This window comes from Budorcas taxicolor, chromosome 11 (genome assembly GCF_023091745.1).
Source record: "Budorcas taxicolor isolate Tak-1 chromosome 11, Takin1.1, whole genome shotgun sequence".
Classification (NCBI taxonomy): Eukaryota; Metazoa; Chordata; class Mammalia; order Artiodactyla; family Bovidae; genus Budorcas; species Budorcas taxicolor.
Genome location: NC_068920.1, coordinates 32,986,040 through 33,008,542, shown reverse-complemented (window position 1 = coordinate 33,008,542; position 22,503 = coordinate 32,986,040). Strand labels below are relative to the sequence as shown.

General features: G+C 49.5%; 2 protein-coding genes and 1 pseudogene across 2 annotated transcripts; 1 reads left to right on the top strand and 2 right to left on the bottom strand.

Annotated features, from left to right (window-relative positions):
• Window positions 1–1,249: 1,249 nt before the first annotated feature.
• Window positions 1,250–4,594, bottom strand: LOC128055600 (mitochondrial import inner membrane translocase subunit Tim17-B-like; annotated as a pseudogene).
• Window positions 4,458–18,157, bottom strand: LOC128055080 (heat shock 70 kDa protein 1A). The gene is made up of 2 exons (XM_052647454.1): window positions 17,549–18,157; window positions 4,458–6,307 (listed from the first exon to the last, which is right to left on the bottom strand). Exons 1-2 carry the CDS (start codon window positions 17,948–17,950, stop codon window positions 4,784–4,786), a joined length of 1,926 nt encoding a protein of 641 aa, XP_052503414.1. The 5' UTR covers window positions 17,951–18,157; the 3' UTR covers window positions 4,458–4,783.
• A 412-nt stretch (window positions 18,158–18,569) lies between these two features.
• Window positions 18,570–22,192, top strand: LOC128055295 (heat shock 70 kDa protein 1-like). The gene is made up of 2 exons (XM_052647789.1): window positions 18,570–18,668; window positions 19,966–22,192. The coding sequence occupies exon 2, from the start codon at window positions 19,979–19,981 to the stop codon at window positions 21,902–21,904; it is 1,926 nt and encodes a 641-aa protein (XP_052503749.1). The 5' UTR covers window positions 18,570–18,668; window positions 19,966–19,978; the 3' UTR covers window positions 21,905–22,192.
• Window positions 22,193–22,503: the final 311 nt, after the last annotated feature.

The following is a 22,503-nucleotide window of genomic DNA, read 5'->3' as shown; positions in this document are numbered from 1 at the left end:
GCTGTCATGTGTGAAATAGACAGCTAGTGGGAAGTTGCCCTGTAACCCAGGGAGCTCAACCTGGTGCTCCGTGAGGACCTGGAAGGGTGGGATGAGAGTATGGGGGTGGGAGAGAGGTTCAAGAATAAGGGGATATATGTATACTTACGGCTCACGTTGTACGGCAGAAACCAACACAACATTGTAAAGCAATTATCTTCCAATTAAATGTTAAAACACACACACACACACAACTGAAGACTTTAGCCCAGGTTGCAGCCTCTCAGCTCCGAAGAGGAAATGGAGAAGCCAGGCTATATAGCGTTTTTGCAACAAAGACCGTGTAGTCAGAACTTTAAAAAATTAACCATTAATTAAAGAAAATCATGCGAAGAGTTGACTCAATGGAAAAGACTCTGATGCTGGGAGGGATTGGGGGCAGGAGGAGAAGGGGACGACAGAGGATGAGATGGCTGAATGGCATCACTGCCTCGATGGACGTGAGACTGAGTGAACTCCAGGAGATGGTGATGGACAGGGACGCCTGGTGTGCTGCGATTCATGGGGTCGCAAAGAGTCGAACACGACTGAGCAACTGAATTGAACTGAAAGAAAATCAGACATCTCAAGTCAATGAATTTACTATTTTTCTGTGTATGGAAAGATGCAAAAGTCTGGGCTTGTAAAAGTAATTCCTCAGCTATCTGGGGCTGGTATCCTGTGTTTCCCCAACCTTATTCTACAAGGGGTGCCCGTTGTAGGGTAGGGGGTGGCTGCGTCCACAATTTTTCCCTCTTGCACAACTGAAACTCTGTACTTGTGAACAGTTACTCCCCACTTCCCTTTCTTCATGTCTTTTTTTTTTCATCCCACAAACCATTATTAGAGACCTCTCTGTGCGACTCCAAATCCTTCAGCTCCTATGTCCCCAGAGAGGGCTCTGCTCCTTGTCCTAGGAAGTGGCTCCACCTATGGGTGGCTCAAGGAGTACACACACAGGCATTTCAAAACGAGCTTTAAATACTCATCAGAGCGCCATGCAAAGGGACTGGGGTGAGAGTGTGTTACACACGAGCTAGGCCTGGGTTGTGCTGAGAGAGAAGGGACCAATCTGTCGGGGCAGCTGGGGTCCCCCACCCCCAACCTGGGATACGGGAACCAGTTAAGGGCCCTCTCTGGCGGGTCCCATGGGCCAACTGGGAGCCAGCTCTTGCTTCCAGGTGGATCATTCCAGAGGGAACCGAGGAGGACCGCCCATGGAGGCACTTCCTTAGTGACATTGCTGATAGCTGGGGTAGCCTGGGGCCTCGGTACCCTCCTTTGGGGGCAGCTGGTTGGGCTTCTCCAATAAGGGGAGTGCACTTCAGAACTGCTGGATAGTGTAGTGAGTGTGGAGGATGCCAACACACTGGATGAGGGGATGCCCACCCCCCGCCCCCCAATCATTGCTAAGCCCACCATCGCCAATGGGCCACTGTGGGCAGCTGGCACAGACCTGTCAGAGCTTCACTGGTAATAGAGTTCCAGAAATCTTCCTTGCTCTGCAGCCACACCAGACCTGTGGATGGTAGAAAGCAGCCGCCCCACTACCGCCCACACACCAAGAAGCTACCTCCAGTCTGAGGGGTTTTGCTCTTTAACAGCGTTGACATTGCCTCTCAATTGGTGCCGAATTCCTACAGGGTCACTGCGGAAGTCCTTCATGGCCTGGAAGACTTTATCGCAGGTAACAGCCATAATGAAGGTTCCACTGCAATCATCCACAATTCTCCATGGGCAAGGCTCATGTCTTTTTTTGTGTAAGTTCTGTGTTAATTACTTTGGCCAAGCCTCACTCTTCTGGGATTTTACTTCCACCGGGTATGGAACCCAGGCCCTGGCAGTGAAAGCACTGAGTCCTAACTCCTGGAGGGCCAGGAAATGATGCCCTGATGTTGCTTTCTAATGAACCATTTCCCTAGTGAGGACTCATGAAATTAATTGACCCAGCTTCAGGAATTCTTTTTTGGCCCATTAAGCTGTTGGTGGCAATTTCCCTAAAGTTTAGCATTACTACTGCTGCCAGTGAATCAACGCTCTAAGGCCTTTCCAGCTTTGATTCACAGCAGAAAATCCCTTGCCGCAAGCTGCTGCTCCTGGAAGCACTGACATCTTCCTCTCCTCCCTCTCTGGTCCCCATACCTTTAAAAAATAATCAGGAATAGCCTCTGGTACAGTGGTTTTTCTCAACTTTGGCTGACACATTGTGGTGGCTTTAATTCTATACAATGCCTTGGCCTACTTCCCAAGACTCTGACTCTTGTGGGGGCAGCCAAGGTGGGGGGTGCGTATCAGTATTTCTTTAGCTTCCCAAATAATCTCAATATACCACTACACTGGCAAACCCTAACTCCAAAGATTTGAAGTTAAAAGATTTGAGGGACTTCCCTGGCAGTCCAGTGGTTAAGACTCCATGCTTCCACTGCATGGGGTGAGGGTTTAATCCCTGGTCAGGGAACTAAGATCCTGCATGCCCCTCTGAGCAGCCAAGAATTAATAAGATGGGGGTTTAAAGATTTATTCTATTATCTGGCAGGCTAAGTTTTTAAAAACTTAAGCAAGCCCCCAATTTCTGCTGCTGCAGCAGTTAAACTGTACATATTATGAAGTTATGGTCAGAGCATACAGCATCATATTATAGTTCACATTTCTCGTTATTAAGACCAGCCTTTGAGAATTGGCCAAGGAAGCAGAACTATACTTTTACCTTTACAATCTTTTCCTTAACAAGGCTTCCCATACTTTGTCATTCCTAAAATGTTTTGGTTTCCCAGAGGAGAATGATTTATTGAAAAATACACATGAAACTTTAAGTTGCGTGATTCTGGAGTTGGTATTCGCAGGCTCAGTTTTTGAAAGAAAAGAGGCTGGGATTCTAATCAGGCTAAAGAAAGTGTTGCTTTGCAGGTGGCTCAGTGGTAAAGAACCCACCCACCAATGCAGGAGATGCAGGTTGGATCTCCGGGTTGGAAAAGATCCCCTGGAGAAGGAAATGGCAACCCACTCCAGTATTCTTGCCTGGAAAATCTAATGGACAAAGGAGCCCGTTGAGCTACAGTCCACAGGGCTGCAGGAGAGTCTGGATGTGACTAACACAACAAAGTGTTAAAGAACTTTTAACTGCTCCAGTAAGAAGCCGCCCCTAGGGAAGGGCTTGTGTGGGAGGAACACCCATTTCCCCAGCTCTACTCTGCACAGCTTTTATTCCCTTTTTTTTCATAATTAAATGTGCTATTAAGTTACTATTGTTTACAGATTGTCCGTGAAAAGTACAAAAAGGCTACTGTCAGTGAAAAAGTGTTAGTCACTCAGTCCTGTCTGATTTTGTGACTCCATGGACTGTAGCCAGCCAGGCTTCTCAGTCCAGTGAATTCTCCAGGCAAGAATACTAAAATGGGTTGTCATTCCTTTCTCCAGGGGATCTTCAAGACCCAGGGATCAAACCCAGATCTCCTGCATTGAAGGCAGACTCTTACCTAAAACTGAAGCCAAACAGGAACCATACACCACCAACCCCAGTGTTCGAGTGGAAAAACACCCTGGACCCAAAATCACTTGTTTCTCCCTAGTTTTGCCCTGGATATCTTAAGTGACCACCTCAACATGCTAACCTCTGAAAAAAGCTTCAGAATACCTATGGTAGAGAACGGTATGATGAGAATTACTGAGGCTAACTGGGGTGATTCAAAGATCCAGGTACAGTGCCTGGCCCATCCCTCTTTTTTGCCTTGCCCCCAAACTCCGTTTCTCACTTACCTAAAACCCTCACTTGGAAAACTCCAGCTTCAAAGACCACAGCTGAAGCCAATGCTTGCCTACAGCACATTTCAGCTTGTGATGATCTAGAACTTTGGAAGTGAGGCAATTCAGACAAATGCTTTATTTTAAAAGGAGACAACCAAAACTAAGAGGCTAAGTAACTTACACTAGATCACCCAGGTGGGATTTATATACACTACATCACCCAGGTGGGATTTATACACACTAGCTCACCCCGGTGGGATTTATAAAAGGGAGTATTAAACTGCACCTCATTTTTACTTTTGTCCACCCCTAAATTTATTTATACCTTAAACAAGACTGTAAGACTCACAGGTTAAATATGAACAGCTCTGCACAGATTAAGTACAACAGAGGAAGGAACCATAAACCTCTCTCAACACTGCCTTTAAACCCACACTAATTTCTCCGCCCCCAAACCCTCTGCAAATCCCATCCCTACTTTTCCCTAAAACAAACCCCACCAAAATCAAAAGGGGCACCTGGAATTTGTTTTCTGTTATGGACATAATTTACCACCTCTAATAAAGTCACAAAAAACTATAGTTATAACCATGGCTCCTAACATATATGATTCCAGAAGTACTGCCCTTTCATGGTCTATGGAATTCAGACATTCAGATAAGCACTAATCCCTCCCCAAATAAAAATAAACAGTCTGTATTTGCCATTTTTTTTATTCCTTAAGTATACAGATTTTTAATTCTATGACTTTTGGTGTGTTTACAAAGCAAAAAACAGGACACAGGGTGGCAGTGTTGACTCACTTGAAACAAAGAAAACCACGGTAAGCCATCCTTAAAGTATCAACTTACATGAAATGCAAACATTCTGGTGAACACACTCATTATAAAGTACAGAAATAACAAAAAGAAGCTAGTTAAAAGGTTACAACCTAATCATAAAACAAACTGACACAGCACAGGACTAAAATATAGGGCAAGACCAAAGTCCATGGGTCTACTACAGACAAAAAGTAAGGCCCCTAATCCACTTCCTCAATGGTGGGGCCAGACCCAGAGCCTCCTTTAGGGGCCTGAGCCCCAAAGCCGCCAGCCCCGGGGCCGCCCGCCCCCTGGTACAGTCTGCTGATGATGGGGTTACACACCTGCTCCAGCTCCTTCCTCTTATGCTCAAACTCGTCCTTCTCCGCCAAGGTGTTGGCGTCCAGCCAGGAAATCACCTCCTGGCATTTGTCCAGCACCTTCTTCTTGTCCGCCTCGCTGATCTTGCCCTTCAGCCCCTCATCCTCCACGGCGCTCTTCATGTTGAAGGCGTACGACTCCAGCGCGTTCTTGGCAGACACCCTCTCGCGCTGGACCTCGTCCTCTGCCTTGTACTTCTCCGCCTCCTGCACCATGCGCTCGATCTCCTCCTTGCTCAGCCGGCCCTTGTCGTTGGTGATGGTGATCTTGTTGGCCTTGCCCGTGCTCTTGTCCGTGGCCGTGACGTTCAGGATGCCATTGGCGTCGATGTCGAAGGTCACCTCGATCTGGGGCACCCCCCGCGGGGCCGGCGGGATGCCGCTCAGCTCGAAGCGCCCCAGCAGGTTGTTGTCCCGAGTCATGGCCCTCTCGCCCTCGTACACCTGGATCAGCACGCCCGGCTGGTTGTCCGAGTAGGTGGTGAAGATCTGCGTCTGCTTCGTGGGGATGGTGGAGTTGCGCTTGATCAGGGCGGTCATCACGCCTCCGGCCGTCTCCAGTCCCAGCGACAGGGGAGCCACGTCCAGCAGCAGCAGGTCCTGCACGTTCTCCGACTTGTCCCCCATCAGGATGGCCGCCTGCACCGCCGCCCCGTATGCCACCGCCTCGTCCGGGTTGATGCTCTTGTTGAGGTCGCGCCCGTTGAAAAAGTCCTGCAGCAGCTTCTGCACCTTGGGGATGCGGGTGGAGCCCCCCACCAGGACCAGGTCGTGGATCTGGGCCTTGTCCAGCTTGGCGTCGCGTAGAGCCTTCTCCACCGGCTCCAAGGTGCTCCGGAACAGGTCGGAACACAGCTCCTCGAACCGTGCCCTGGTGATGGACGTGTAGAAGTCGACGCCCTCGAACAGGGAGTCGATCTCCAGGCTGGCCTGGGTGCTGGACGACAAGGTCCTCTTGGCCCGCTCGCACGCCGTGCGCAGCCGCCTCACAGCCCGCTTGTTCTGGCTGATGTCCTTCTTGTGCTTCCTCTTGAACTCCTCCACGAAGTGGTTCACCAGCCTGTTGTCGAAGTCCTCCCCGCCCAGGTGCGTGTCCCCGGCCGTGGCCTTCACCTCGAAGATGCCGTCGTCGATCGTCAGGATGGACACGTCGAACGTGCCCCCGCCCAGGTCAAAGATGAGCACGTTGCGCTCCCCCTTGCCCGTCCGGTCCAGGCCGTAGGCGATGGCGGCGGCCGTGGGCTCGTTGATGATCCTCAGCACGTTCAGCCCCGCGATCACCCCCGCGTCCTTGGTGGCCTGCCGCTGCGAGTCGTTGAAGTAGGCCGGCACGGTGATCACCGCGTTGGTCACCGGGTGGCCCAGGTACGCCTCGGCGATCTCTTTCATCTTGGTCAGCACCATCGACGAGATCTCCTCCGGGTAGAACGCCTTGGTCTCCCCCTTGTAGCTCACCTGCACCTTAGGCTTGTCTCCGTCGTTGATCACGCGGAAAGGCCAGTGCTTCATGTCCGACTGCACCACCGGGTCGCCGAACTTGCGGCCGATCAGCCGCTTCGCGTCGAACACGGTGTTCTGCGGGTTCAGCGCCACCTGGTTCTTGGCTGCATCGCCGATGAGCCGCTCGGTATCGGTGAAGGCCACGTAGCTGGGGGTAGTGCGGTTGCCCTGGTCGTTGGCGATGATCTCCACCTTGCCGTGCTGGAACACCCCCACGCAGGAGTAGGTGGTGCCCAGGTCGATGCCAATAGCCGTGTTTTTCGCCATGCCGGTGCCCGCTTTTCCGGCTCCGAGATGAGTTTCAAACCTGAAAACGGTCGAGAGGATCCGCGACGAGAAGCTCGGGCTTTTCGTAAAACCGAAAACTGAACACGCCGGTGCCGCTCGGGGTGGTCCTTGGAGATAGCGGGTCTCCGAAAGCCGTTCTCACGGACTAAGCCGCAAGTTTTATCAGCTTTCTCCAGGCTGCTGTTTTTTCTTCAGGCGGCTCTGTGTTTATAATTCTTCATCAAGCCCCGCCTTTTCCCTCCTCAGCCAATGACCGAGCTCAGTGGGGCTGCCAGGTCGGGAATATTCCAGGGGTTTCGCCTCAAGTCCTGCCCCCTGGCTTTCTGGAACCAATCAGCGCCCTGGATGCCGCTCCTCCCAGAACTCTCCAGACTCTTCTAGGATTCGCTGGAGGAAACTGGAGGCCTAAGGAGAGGGGGAGAGGGGCTGGGAAGGTCCACCCACTCAGTCTCCGGTTTCATGGCGACCAGCCAGCCAAGTAGTTTGGAGTCGACTGGAAGGATCTGCCCTGGGCTTGTAATTAATTGTAGGGCGGTGAGAGGCTCTTGGGGCTCAAATTAGTTTGGTGGTTTAAAGTAGAATTAAAGGCTACACGACTGCCGGGACAGCCAAAATACAGAAAGTTCCCGAGTTTCTCGAAGAGGGTTGGCTATCTGTGGATCAAGGAGAGTGATCGGAGGCTAACGCTGATGGAAGCAGCCACGTTTGGGCTGGTTCGCCGAGCGGCTGGGCTGTCCGAGAAATGCCTTGGTCATCCGCGGCGCTTTTCCCATTTTATTTCTGAAATGGGAAGGAAAAGGAGAGAATTGAGGCTTAGTTTTGGCTCCTCTTTAGCCCTATTTAGACGGGTGGGGAAATTTTATTTTTCAGAAGAAAAGCAATTAGGTATATGGTTTTTAGATCGTAGAAGGTTCCCAACGCCTTAGAAGGGACCTGCTCGGTCGGGGAGCGTGGGAAGGGCAGGGCTGGAGCCACAGCGCCCCTGTCCCCGCCCAGAGCCGCTCCCTTTCGCCTCGGGCTGGACTGGGCTTGAGAAAGAAAATATTTTCCATAGATACTTAGCTGTCTTTCGCGCTTCTCCGGATTCCTCATCTTTCCCAGCCCCGGGTGCGGACGCCCCCCTCCCCTCCTCTGTACGTTTTAAATTCCTGGTTTAGCCTCCGATGATCAGTGGTCCCTGGATTAACCTGAGTCCCGAATTCGGTCTTTTGCCTTGTCATTGGCGGCTCCTAGGCTGTCCACCACTTTTAAGTAAATGTGGTGTGGTGGTGAGCCTGCGAGGGTGGGGGTGGGGGAACCTTCAGTCCTGTTTGAAGAGCATGCTATATAGTTGGTTGGCGGGTGGCCCATTTTAAGCAAACTGTAATGATGCTGGAAGGTGAGAGGTTGGCGGGACCTAGGTTCTATCTCCTCTGAAAGTTCAGGTTGTTTGCTGTGTACTTAATTCCTCCATTTAACTTTTTATCCTAGATTTCAGCTTTCTGTTGTTACCCTCCTTCCTGTTTTAAATACAGTCACACTTGGTAATTTATTTTGGCTTTTGTTTCTTCTTCCTTTATGGGCAATGCAGTATTCCTTATTAGGCACCTAAACTGTAGGCACCTAAATGTGAGGGACATTAAAGCCATAGTAGAGGGGATTCACAACCCACGAAATAGACTGATTACTGTATCCACATGTCTTGAGCATAGAAAACATAACAGCACAAGTGGGAGGAGGCAGTTGTGGGGTTTTGTTGTTGTTTTAAAATTAATAGCTAAGCTTTAGTTGCAGAATGGTCGATCTTAGTTGTAGCATGTGGGATCCATTTTCTTGACCAGAGATCGAACCCAGGCCGCCTGCATTCTCCTCCACAGAGTCTTAGCCCTTCTGAACCACCAGAGAAGTACCTGAGGAGGCAATTTCTGATAAAGGGAAGAAATCTCGCTTTGAACACTTTTGCTTAACTGACGTTTACACACACACACACACACACACACACACATGCGCGCGCACGCGCACACATAGCCATCCATCAAAACACCTCTTTCTGAAATCCGAGGGTATTCAGTTTATTCTATAATTTGTTCAGGTTAATCAGATATAAGCATATTGCTTTAACAAATCTGTATCTTTCACTGTGCAGGTAGGTGACGACTTTTTTTACCTTCAGGTGTGGCTCTCCAATGAATCACCTCCTTAATCTAGTCAAACTGGTTAAACTTCAGGAATTTTCCATCTCTTTATGCACTTTCAGAGAAGTGTTCACCTCCAGAGAAGTCCTTAACCTCATCCCCTCTCCCCTCTCTTCCTCAGCATCAGCTGCTGCTGCTTGCTGCTAAGTCGCTTCAGTCGTGTCCGACTCTGTGACCCCAGAGACGGCGGCCCATCAGGCTCCCCCGTCCCTGGGATTCTCCAGGCAAGAACACTGGAGTGGGTTGCCATTGCTTTCTCCCCCATCAGCTGCTACCAGCAGGAATTCTGGATTCGCTTGCCTCTCCAAAATTTGCAGTTCTCTTCCTCTATTGGCTTGAAGCAAAGGGCATCATTGTCTCCACTGCTGGATAGGGAGACAGGTGATAGGGCCTCAAATCTTGCCTTTGCTAGGGTGGAGGAGTGGGGGAGCCACTCGAAAATGCTGTTTTTCATGAATCAAGCAGTCAGCTACACACTGTATTGACCTACGCTTTGCATTGTCTCTCTCTGTGGATGACCTGGAAACCTACATATCGGTATTTCTTTTCCATTTCTTACCAGGAGAGTCTCTTGAATTTTGTCTTCCTTTCACACTGGACGCTTCCCAAGGCAGGAACTCAGGTACAGGTTTAATTGGTGTCTAAGGAGATTTGGTGTATGACCATTTAGCAGCCTCTGTGTGTGTGTGTGTGTGTGTGTGTGTGTGTGTGTGTGTGTGTGTGTGCGCGCGCGCGCGCACGCGCGTGCCTTCAATGGGGTTGGAGGATGTAATTGACCATATCTAAGCCTTGACAACTTTCATAAGCTTTAAATGATAGTAACCGGGCTGTTAGCCTATTGAATTCTGAGATCTCTATGATGAGAAAGGCAGTGCTACACAACTGCAAGACCCTTGACACCTTACAGCATCTCAGGGAGATATCTGTGCCATAATTCAAACTGAATGCTGTATTTTTGTACCTGATAAATCCTTTAATGTAACACAATTGAACCACACGAAAAATCAGATTTCTGCTCTAAGCGACCCATTCCCTAGTCTTGACAATCTTTAAAAAAAAACTGGTGTGGAGGCTAATGGCTAAAATATTTACTTTTAATTCCACTAATGTTATTAACTATACCATTTGTATTTTGCTTGTTTCACAAGATTATTATTTCTTGTATTACCAAGTATATGACTGAGCCTTCAACGGAAATGATGGCTAGACTTGAAGCAGTTGATCAAATGTATAGTTCGATATATGATCAATGATTGTAATAGTGTAACTCTAGAAGGCAATGGCAACCCACTCCATTACTCTTGCCTGGAAAATCCCATGGACGGAGGAGCCTGGTAGGCTGCAGTCCATGGGGTCGCTAAGAGTCGGACAGGACTGAGCGTCTTCACTTTCACTTTCATGCATTGGAGAAGGAAATGGCAACCCACTCCAGTGTTCTTGCCTGGAGAATCCCAGGGACGGGGGAGCCTGGTGGGCTTCCGTCTATGGGGTCACACAGAGTCGGACACGACTGAAGTGACAGTAGCAGCAGCACCAGCAAGGAGATTTTAAGACTCCCAAAAGATTTTTCACAACTTTATTTGATGCATTTTGAAATTAGTTTTTTTAAATTGGATTTAGTGTTTGGAAGAATCAAGGTTAAGGTTGCCCAAGCCTGACTGGGTGACAGGGTAAAATTTAAGGGTTGAGGATGGGAGAGAGATTGCCAAGAATGCTAACTGCCAAGGGCAGGAAGTGGGTGGGGCGGAGGGAGCCTTCCTCACCCTGAAGTTGCAGGATCCTCTTTTTGTTCTCTCTCCTTTTCCCTACAGTTTTTCATCTAGTATAGCTTTTCTCGTCTATTTGTTTTTAAAAGACAGTATAATACTAGGTTTTTCAGACAGAAGCAAGAGAACAGTGTGACACCTAGAGCCAGGCATTTTTTCATTTTATTTTTGGCTGTGCTAGAGCTCTGCTGCTACAGAGGCTTTTCTCTAGTTGTGGTGAGCAGAGGCTACTCTCTAGTTGAGTTGGGGGTGAGCAGGCTTCTCATTGTGGTGGCTGCTCTTGTTTCAGAGAATGGGCTGTACGTGCTCAATAGTTGTGGCACATAGGCTTAGCTGCTCCTTGGCACGAGGACATGTGGGAATCTTCCTGGACCAGGAATAGAACCTGTGTCTCCTGCATTGGCAGGCGGATTCTTTACCGATGAGCCACCAGACGAGCCCGAGCCAGGCATCTGTAACCTTCAAAGGGCAAAGGCCTGACAGTGTTAGTCACCCAGTCATGTCCGACTCCTTTGTGACCCCGGGGACTGTACCCAGCCAGGCTCCTCTGTCCATGGGATTTTCCACACAAGAACGCTGGAGTGGGTCACCATTCCCTTCTCCTGGGGATCGTCTCTACTCAGGGATAGAACCCAGGTCTCTTGCACTGTGGGCAGATTCTTTACCGTGTGATCCACCAGGGAAGCCCTGGGAACTCTGCTAATTTCCAGCAGCATGGGGGAAAAAACTGGGAAAGGGAAGACCTGGGTTTGTATCTGGACTCTATCTCCTTGTTGAAGCTGTTTTTCTTTCTTAACAATGAAGTAAATGAACTAAATTACACAAGTCTGTATAAATTAGAATTAATATATATTTCATAGTATGATACCATCAAGGATTACAAAGACAATATTTAAAAGACTAGTTCAGTGCCTGTGACAGAGTAGTTAGTACTCAAAAGTTTGTGCCCTTCATTCTTTTATTGGAGTAACACTCTCTCGCGTCTCATCTCTCAATCATTTCTTACTGAGGAGCTTACAAGGTTGGGGATTACTACCAGGACTATGATAGTAATACTTTCGGTTTACCATAAAAACTATCTTAAGATTTTTAGGCAGTGTCCTTCAGCCAAACCTTTCTGTTTACAAAGATGAGCACAAAGGTTCAGAGGTTTCCTGGCTTGGCTAGACAGGTAATTAACGGAACCGGTGATTGAACCAACATGTCGGCATACTTCTTACTTTGGACTCCTCTCAATGCTGGCACATAGACCCTATCGTTCCACGCTCTATAAAAGAATAGAAACGACCATGGAAGACAGTAAAGAGTGAATGTCAGGGCTCTACGTGCACCATCGGGGTGTGTGACTTGCGGAGACTCAGCTCCAGGCTGTTGCTTCTGACTCACGCGTAGCTACCCACCCCAGCTCCGCCGCTTCCCCTGCAACACCCACACTTCCACCTTCCCAGCCCTTCCAGCTTCTCCCAGGACCGTCTCCCCTTCCCGTTAACACAGACTGGTCGGTTGTTAACAGAGGGAGGGGGAGTCCCGTTACTATGGCTAGGCTGGCAAGAATTCTGGAAACTAAATGTAGAGCCGTGACTAAGCTTGATGTCCTAGGGTGGCGGCGGGGCAGGGGGCGACGGGCGGGGGAGGGAGACTTGGGTGGGGCAGTTTGTTTGTTGAAGAGTGTTCCTACGAGCCAGTCCCCGCCTCTGAGCCCAGAGAGCTCCAGAAATTTCCTGACACAGCCCGAAACGGGGGCAAGGAGCCAGAGCGAGTAAGACCCCGATAGAGCGGGGCGGGGCCTGACGGCGGGGCTGGCCGCGGAGTTGCCTGACCGGGGCCGGCGTTCTTCGGTTGTCTTTTTCAAAATGGGATTAAAGGAGTCAGTAAAGGAGAGACCTTTAGAGTTTCCCTCAAACTCGCTAATTTGCTGGGTGAAAACACTGGACAGGTTTGTAACTGACACAAGTTGGATGGATTAGGGTGGCCAGAAGCGAGAAGGTCCCCACCGCCCGAGGCGGGTGCGCCGCAGCCCTGGGCAGGGATTGGCTACAGCTGGGAGCTGGCTGTCTTCTCTGCCGCCGCCCCATCTCCCGAATCTAGTCCCTGGTTCTCATGCGGACGTCTGGAGGGGTAAAAAGGTGGAAGATCCTCTGGGGGTGATTCTCATCTTCCGGACTCCTCGCCCCCTTACCCTGTATTTCCTGTGTGCCCTCCCTCCTACCCCGCCGTGCCCTTTCCTCCGACTCCCTGCTGGGCGGTACTGGCGCCCGTGGGGTGGGGCAGGTTGGCTCGGCATCCCGAATTCGCTGCGATACCTGACCCCTTAACGTCTCTACGTGAGCTAGAGTTAGGAGAGGACTGATGGGGTTGCTATATCCCACTGAACTGCACTGGAAACTTTGCGGGTGACCCTCGGGGATGGATTTAAGGTGATCAGTTGGAATAAAGAATGACGACAGTTGCCCTTTCTTATTCTTACCTTGAGGCTCGCCCTCTCAGAAATCGCGTGTTGACTTTTCACCTGAAAACCATTTAACTGAAAGCCCATGCTTCTGTGCACGTCTCTCACAATTATGTTATTGCTTTGGTATCCTTTTCATTTTTAATGACAGAATCCAGTTAAACACCAGGTGTAACTATGTGTTAATAACGTAATAGCTTGGATTTAAAATTAGTCACATTACCATAGCCATCTAATTTTTGAGGGCTAGCATAGGCAAGTAGGTGAGATTGGAAGTAGGGAAGGTGTTAGATTTTAAAAATGCTTTTTGATAGACCATTATTTTTCCTTGATGCACCTCCTCCCCCCGAGTTCCTGCTGCTACTGCGAACACCTTCTCCAGGAATGACTTTGCATTCTCTTTGTCCCTCAGCTTCATGTTGAAGGTGATTATTTTCAAAGTAGTCTGTGCAAGGGACTGTGCAGTAACACCGTATATTGACTTCCTAATAAAACGCCCTGATAATCTTAACTGATTTAGCCATAGTGAAAGTGAAGTTGCTCAGTCGTGTCCGACTCTTTGCGACCCCATGAACTGTAGCCGACCAGGCTCCTCTGTCCATGGGATTCTCCAGGCAACAGTACTGGAGTGGATTGCCATCTCCTTCTCCAGGGGGGATCTTCCTGACCCAGGGATCTAACCCAGGTCTCCCGCATTGTAGACAGACGCTTAACCGTCTGAGCCACCAGGGAAGTCCATAGGAACTCATTTTCTCCAAGTTAATTTCTGGAGATTTCCCTAATCTCTCTTATCAAAGGTGTTTGTTTAGGTCTTTCCCAATCTCCACCCACCCTCCCCATCCCTTGCCACCTCCCCCTAAAAGTGACTGCTTGAAGAATTATTGTATTATCTGCAGATGACAGTCACAGATGGTACTGCAGTTCTGTGGGGGTAGAGGAGGTCTTGTTGCAACCGAATATCCCCATTAAGGTTGACTCAAATTGTGGCTACAGTCCACTGTGCTACAGTTCACCTACCCTGAGGAGTAAACCTGTGTTTATATGCTGGCCTGCAAGTCTAAGCATCTCTTAGATTTCCATTTCCAAACTTACAGGGACAGGTCTACCTCTACATGTTATTCCCATTAGAGTTTCTTCTAATGCAAGTATTTAGTGAAAGATTTGGTGGGCCTTGAGATACACACACTCACAAAGTGCTTTTCCAGAATGTTGACACAATTTTTTTTTTACTACTTTTGGTGAATTCATATAACATAAACCATTTTAAAGTGTACAATTTAGTGGTACCTAGCCCAGTATGTGCAATCACCACTTCCACCTGGTTCCAGAATCTCTGTAATCCCCAGATACAATTGACTTTTAAAGGGGCTCACTCCCCAAGTCGTGAGGATTGTGCCAGGCCTTTTCCCACAGACAGGCTGTGGAGGGGACTCTTCCCAGAATGCTAGCAGCAGTTACAGCAAGAAGCATCTCCAGGGGAAGGAAGCCTGTGGTTAAGGCTTCCTGGTACAGTGCTGCAGGTCTTTTTAATCACTCGTCTAAATTAACCAGTATTACACCTCTAGCATTAACCGTATTATCTGACATAGTTGTTTAGAATTATACAGAGTCAAAGCAGAAAGATTACTGATTGTGAAACCTAGGGTAGACCCAGAACCAGACATGCACAAAGCCCTGTGGACAGCAGAGCAAAAAACAATAAAACCTCAGTTGGAATCCAGGTTCAACATCTTCCCTGAACCCATTTTTTTTTAACCTTGAAATAAATTTTAGTCAAGCCAGTGACTTTTAAGTCTCCACATACGTCCAGCTGTGGAAGCCAAACACTGCCTATACTCAGTCAGTATGGTGGAATGGAAATTAATAAACATTTAAAAGGCCCCTGGTACAGTACCTGGTAGGTAAGAGCACTGAAATACGGGGGGTCCGTCCTCCTGCTGGGGCATGAAACAGTGACACCTCTCTAAGGTACTCACTGGGATACTTAAAATGTAGGTAACCAGTACTGGAAACACAGCATTTTTATCTCAGCATTCTTTCACGAAATTAAACTGAAGCATCAGGCCAAAGCCTTCCATTTTAAACTGAGACTTGAGGATCACAGTGGCTAACGCAATCATGCATCATTAGGCAAGCCAGTACTAGAATTCACATTTCCTCAGTGCCAATTTAGGACTCACCTTCTCTTTTATGCTGAATCCAGATTAAGTAACAAGGCTCTAAGGTATCACCCGTACTTACAACCAGCAGCTGCCATGACCTTCCAATATAACTGCCTCATTTGCCTGCTTCTCCAGGAATACTCCCACTCACAGGCTCTTTCTGAGGTCACCGGTAAAGTATGGACCGCCCCCCGCCCCCCCAACCTTGAGGCTGCCATGCCAGTAGCCCTTAACATTTTCTGGATTCACAAACACAGCCATTCAAATGAGCAGTTTTATGTTTCCCAAGGATACTATTTGCCTAAAAGAAATGTGTCATAATGCTATATTCTTCTTTTCTGGATCCCTGACCTTATCTAAAGGCCAATTCCAGTTCATTTCTGGACACTGTAAAACAGACAACCTCTGCAGATCCTTCCAACTTCAAATAAAAACACAGAAGCAAACATCACTCAAATTATATGACTTTTATTTACTTGGAAGTAAACAGTGAGAAACGGGGGGAAAATAGCTTGAGTTTGGCATGAGTACTACAAAAAGAAAAATTGACAAAAGATGGCAGTATACATTAGCCCTATACTTAAGACTCTGGAAAAGAGTTCCTAACTTCACCAAAGGGACAGTTCAACATCTCAAACAGCTTGCATAGCTGATGGCTGATGAAAGGCAGATATATAAGGCAATGCAAAGCCTTGGATCCCAACAGTCTCCATAACAAACATGAGCAATCCAGGGAAGGATTCCTAATCCACCTCCTCAATGGTGGGGCCAGACCCAGAGCCCCCTTTAGGGGCCTGAGCCCCAAAGCCGCCAGCCCCGGGGCCGCCCGCCCCCTGGTACAGTCTGCTGATGATGGGGTTACACACCTGCTCCAGCTCCTTCCTCTTATGCTCAAACTCGTCCTTCTCCGCCAAGGTGTTGGCGTCCAGCCAGGAAATCACCTCCTGGCATTTGTCCAGCACCTTCTTCTTGTCCGCCTCGCTGATCTTGCCCTTCAGCCCCTCATCCTCCACGGCGCTCTTCATGTTGAAGGCGTACGACTCCAGCGCGTTCTTGGCAGACACCCTCTCGCGCTGGACCTCGTCCTCTGCCTTGTACTTCTCCGCCTCCTGCACCATGCGCTCGATCTCCTCCTTGCTCAGCCGGCCCTTGTCGTTGGTGATGGTGATCTTGTTGGCCTTGCCCGTGCTCTTGTCCGTGGCCGTGACGTTCAGGATGCCATTGGCGTCGATGTCGAAGGTCACCTCGATCTGGGGCACCCCCCGCGGGGCCGGCGGGATGCCGCTCAGCTCGAAGCGCCCCAGCAGGTTGTTGTCCCGAGTCATGGCCCTCTCGCCCTCGTACACCTGGATCAGCACGCCCGGCTGGTTGTCCGAGTAGGTGGTGAAGATCTGCGTCTGCTTCGTGGGGATGGTGGAGTTGCGCTTGATCAGGGCGGTCATCACGCCTCCGGCCGTCTCCAGTCCCAGCGACAGGGGAGCCACGTCCAGCAGCAGCAGGTCCTGCACGTTCTCCGACTTGTCCCCCATCAGGATGGCCGCCTGCACCGCCGCCCCGTATGCCACCGCCTCGTCCGGGTTGATGCTCTTGTTGAGGTCGCGCCCGTTGAAGAAGTCCTGCAGCAGCTTCTGCACCTTGGGGATGCGGGTGGAGCCCCCCACCAGGACCAGGTCGTGGATCTGGGCCTTGTCCAGCTTGGCGTCGCGTAGAGCCTTCTCCACCGGCTCCAGGGTGCTCCGGAACAGGTCGGAGCACAGCTCCTCGAACCGTGCCCTGGTGATGGACGTGTAGAAATCGATGCCCTCGAACAGGGAGTCGATCTCCAGGCTGGCCTGGGTGCTGGACGACAAGGTCCTCTTGGCCCGCTCGCACGCCGTGCGCAGCCGCCTCACAGCCCGCTTGTTCTGGCTGATGTCCTTCTTGTGCTTCCTCTTGAACTCCTCCACGAAGTGGTTCACCAGCCTGTTGTCGAAGTCCTCCCCGCCCAGGTGCGTGTCCCCGGCCGTGGCCTTCACCTCGAAGATGCCGTCGTCGATCGTCAGGATGGACACGTCGAACGTGCCCCCGCCCAGGTCAAAGATGAGCACGTTGCGCTCCCCCTTGCCCGTCCGGTCCAGGCCGTAGGCGATGGCGGCGGCCGTGGGCTCGTTTATGATCCTCAGCACGTTCAGCCCCGCGATCACCCCCGCGTCCTTGGTGGCCTGCCGCTGCGAGTCGTTGAAGTAGGCCGGCACGGTGATCACCGCGTTGGTCACCAGGTGGCCCAGGTACGCCTCGGCGATCTCTTTCATCTTGGTCAACACCATCGACGAGATCTCCTCCGGGTAGAACGCCTTGGTCTCCCCCTTGTAGCTCACCTGCACCTTAGGCTTGTCTCCGTCGTTGATCACGCGGAAAGGCCAGTGCTTCATGTCCGACTGCACCACCGGGTCGCCGAACTTGCGGCCGATCAGCCGCTTCGCGTCGAACACGGTGTTCTGCGGGTTCAGCGCCACCTGGTTCTTGGCTGCATCGCCGATGAGCCGCTCGGTATCGGTGAAGGCCACGTAGCTGGGGGTAGTGCGGTTGCCCTGGTCGTTGGCGATGATCTCCACCTTGCCGTGCTGGAACACCCCCACGCAGGAGTAGGTGGTGCCCAGGTCGATGCCGATAGCCATGTTTTTCGCCATGCCGGTGCCCTGCCTTTTCGGCTCCGAGATGAGCTCCAAACCTGAAAACGGTCGAGAGGATCTGCGACGTGAAGCTCGGGCTTTTCGGAAACCGAAAACTGAACGCGCCGGTGCCGCTCGGGGTGGTCCTTGGAGATAGCGGGTCTCCGAAAGCTGTTCTCACGGACTAAGCCGCAAGTTTTATCAGCTTTCTCCAGGCTGCTGTTTTCTCTTCAGGCGGCTCTGTGTTTATAATTCTTCATCAAGCCCCACCTTTTCCCTCCTCAGCCAATGACCGAGCTCAGTGGGGCTGCCAGGTCGGGAATATTCCAGGGGCTTCGCCTCAAGTCCTGCCCCTTGGCTTTCTGGGACCAATCAGCACCCTGGATGCCACTCCTCCCAGAACTCTCCAGACTCTTCTGGGACTTGCTGGCTGGCACTGTCTCAGAAAGGGGTAATGGGAGGGGAAGAGATGGGAGGGGCTGGTGGGTCGGGACTTGGGGCGGTGGTGTTGACGCCGCCCTGCTGTAGTCGCGTTACAATGGAGGTGCTGCCTCTGACCTCACGGGCTAGTAGAGAATTAGGATGATACGTCTGGACCCAGCTCAAAGTCGTAGGGCTGGGCGGGTGGGGGGTGGGGGGACACCGCCTGCGCAGTTTGGCTATTGAAGGAGCCCCAAGTTATAGGGGCTCCCCATCCGAACCGTATCAAACTGGATCGAAGGCGGCGGGACACTAGGTGAGTCACAAGTGCTGTGACTGGAATGGGCTGGGAATAGGCAAGACTAGTAGGTCCTGGTTTGAGGCAGTATTGGAAACTTCTTTAGTTTGTTTAAATATAGGGAAGGGGCATCCTTTAAGGACCGCAAACGTGGCTGGAATTGCTTAGAGCTACCAAAAAAAAAAAAAGTGAAGGAGCTCGTAGGTTATTGTCTCCAGATAACAGGAGTTCTGCTTTTGAGAAGATTAGAGAAAGTCTTAAGAGAGCACCACCTTACCTGAGAAAACTCATGAGGGCTTGATTGGGTACTTAGCGGCATTCTTCAGACTGGCCGAAATCTCAACAATCCCTGCTGCTGCTAAATCGCTTCAGTCGTGTCCAACTCTCTGCGACCCCATAGACGGCAGCCCACCAGGCTCCGCCGTCCCTGGGATTCTCCAGGCAAGAGCACTGGAGTGGGGTGCGATTGCTTTCTCTGAAACAATCCCTAATAGAGGGTAAAAAACGACCGGCAGGGTTGCTAAACCCACCTGTGGAGAGTGATGTCTCCTGAGGAGACTAGAACTTCAAATAATGAGTTCAGCAGGAGACTTGTACCATATTAGAATAAACTAAATCACAGACACTGGACAGTGGAGTCAGGCCCTGTGAGAAATTAAAATCAATATGCCACTGCCCTCGCTCTTCATTCCTGTTAGCTAGGAGTTTTTCTATCTTGTCCAAAAGCCTTGTTTGGAAGAGATGTTTGTACAGGGATTATATGGCAGGATTATTCATAATAGCCATAAAATGAAAACCACTTGAGTACCACAGAAAGAATGAATAAACACATGTGGTATATACATACAGAAAAAGTTATTCAGCTGTAAAGATGCAAGAAATTATGACATACGCTGTAAAATAGATGAAGTTTTAAGATATGGTAAGTCAGTCAGTCACAAAAAGAAAAATAGTGTATAATTTCACTCATGTGAGGTACTTAGAGTTAAATTCTCAGAGACAAAAAGTAGGCCAAAAAAAAAAAATGTAGACTAGTGGTGGTCCAAGGGTTGGGAGGAGAGGGGAAATGGGGACTTGTTTAATGGGTATAAAATTTGTATTGCAAGATAAAAAATTCTGGAGATTTGTTGACCAAAAATGTGAGTGGACTTACTTCTGAGTTGTATGCCAAAAATTGGTTAAGAGGGTAAATTTTATGTTGTGTTTTACCATAGTTAAATAAAAATGGAAAGAAAATAAATAAAAATGGAAAGAAAATTAAAAATTAAAAAAAATTTTCTTACTGAAAAATTTTTATCTCATTCTTTACCCACAGGCCTAGGAAAACCATGGCTGCGGCTAAGGGAACGGCCATCGGCATCGACCTGGGCACCACCTACTCCTGCGTGGGGGTGTTCCAGCATGGCAAGGTGGAGATCATTGCCAACGACCAGGGCAACCGCACTACCCCCAGCTATGTGGCCTTCACCGATACAGAGCGGCTCATCGGCGATGCGGCCAAGAACCAGGTAGCCATGAATCCCCAGAACACTGTCTTTGATGCCAAACGTCTGATCGGTAGAAAATTTAATGATCCTGTCGTGCAATCAGATATGAAACTTTGGCCTTTCCAAGTAATCAATGAAGGAGGCAAGCCCAAGGTAATGGTGTCCTACAAAGGGGAAAAGAAAGCTTTTTATCCTGAGGAAATCTCTTCTATGGTACTGACTAAGATGAAGGAGACTGCTGAGGCTTTTTTGGGCTACACTGTCACCAATGCTGTGATCACTGTGCCAGCCTACTTCAATGACTCTCAACGCCAGGCCACCAAGGATGCAGGTGTTATCTCAGGTCTCAATGTGCTAAGAATTATCAATGAACCCACTGCTGCTGCCATTGCCTATGGCTTAGATAAAGCAGGCCAGGGAGAACGACATGTCTTGATCTTTGATCTGGGTGGAGGCACATTTGATGTGTCCGTCCTGACCATAGATGATGGGATTTTTGAGGTTAAGGCCACAGCTGGGGACACCCACTTGGGTGGAGAGGATTTTGACAACAGGCTTGTGAGCCACTTTGTGGAAGAGTTCAAGAGGAAACATAAGAAGGACATCAGCCAGAACAAGCGGGCTGTGAGGCGGTTACGCACTGCCTGTGAAAGGGCCAAGAGGACCCTGTCATCTAGCACCCAGGCAAACTTGGAAATTGACTCACTTTATGAAGGCATTGACTTCTACACATCCATCACCAGAGCCCGGTTTGAAGAGTTGTGTGCAGACCTGTTTAGGGGCACCCTGGAGCCTGTGGAGAAGGCTCTTCGGGATGCCAAGATGGATAAAGCTAAAATCCATGACATTGTCTTAGTAGGAGGCTCTACTCGAATCCCTAAGGTTCAGAGGCTGTTGCAGGACTACTTTAATGGTCGTGATCTCAACAAGAGCATCAACCCCGATGAGGCAGTTGCCTATGGGGCTGCAGTTCAGGCAGCCATTTTGATGGGGGATAAGTCTGAAAAGGTACAGGACCTGCTTTTGTTGGACGTGGCTCCCCTGTCTTTAGGGTTGGAGACTGCAGGGGGAGTCATGACTGTACTAATCAAGCGCAACTCCACCATCCCCACGAAGCAGACACAGATTTTCACCACCTACTCAGACAATCAGCCAGGCGTGCTGATCCAGGTGTATGAGGGCGAGAGGGCCATGACTCGGGACAACAACCTGCTGGGGCGCTTTGATCTGACTGGAATCCCTCCTGCACCCAGGGGAGTGCCCCAGATTGAGGTGACCTTTGACATCGATGCCAATGGTATTCTCAATGTAACAGCTATGGACAAGAGTACAGGCAAGGCCAACAAGATCACCATTACCAATGACAAGGGCCGGCTGAGCAAGGAGGAGATTGAGCGCATGGTTCTGGATGCTGAAAAATACAAAGCTGAGGATGAAGTCCAGAGAGAGAAAATTGCTGCAAAAAATGCGTTAGAATCCTATGCTTTTAACATGAAGAGTGCTGTGAGTGATGAAGGCCTACAGGGCAAGATTAGTGAGTCTGATAAAAAGAAAATACTGAGTAAATGCAATGAGGTCCTTTCGTGGCTGGAGGCCAATCAACTGGCTGAGAAAGATGAGTTTGATCATAAGAGAAAGGAATTGGAGCAAGTGTGTAACCCAATCATCACAAAACTCTACCAGGGAGGATGCACTGGGCCTTCCTGTGGAACAGGGTATACACCTGGAAGGGCTGCAACAGGCCCCACAATTGAAGAAGTAGATTAATCTTATGTGGAGCTGGACGGTTCTAGGGTGCCTCTAAGATGAATTTTGTTGCCCTCATCTTCAAACATAGTTACGATTCCTGAATTGACTGGAGCTGAATATAAGTGATCATCCCTTTTGGATTCTGATGGAGGAGTCTCATATACCATCTTTTCACACTCCAATAATTTTCTGACATTCCAACAAATTTCTGACTCTGGAATGAGACTCTTAGGAAAACTAGGCACCTCTCGGAACCATCTGAAGAATTTGAATGTCTGTTATTTATTTCCTGCCTTCCCAACTTCCTTTTTCCTGTGTGGATGGTTATTTGTCCCTCAGTAAATTTGTTCCTAAAGCAAATTACTTGTGGTATTTTTAGACTATGAGTGTATCTTATAAAGTAGGGAAAGGGAGAGTATGGAGCGACCAGGTGTGGTCTGTTTGTGAGCTAATTGTGAATGATTAAGCTGGTAAGGGCAAAATATTTGAATTTTCATGAGCTGATTGAAGGAAAAAAATTTTTGATTATCAGGCACCTTTAACCTTTAGCCCAGTTAGAGTAGCTGCTAATTTAGAGAGTGCTTTTAAGCGATTGACTGACTTAGGTGTTTAAGGTT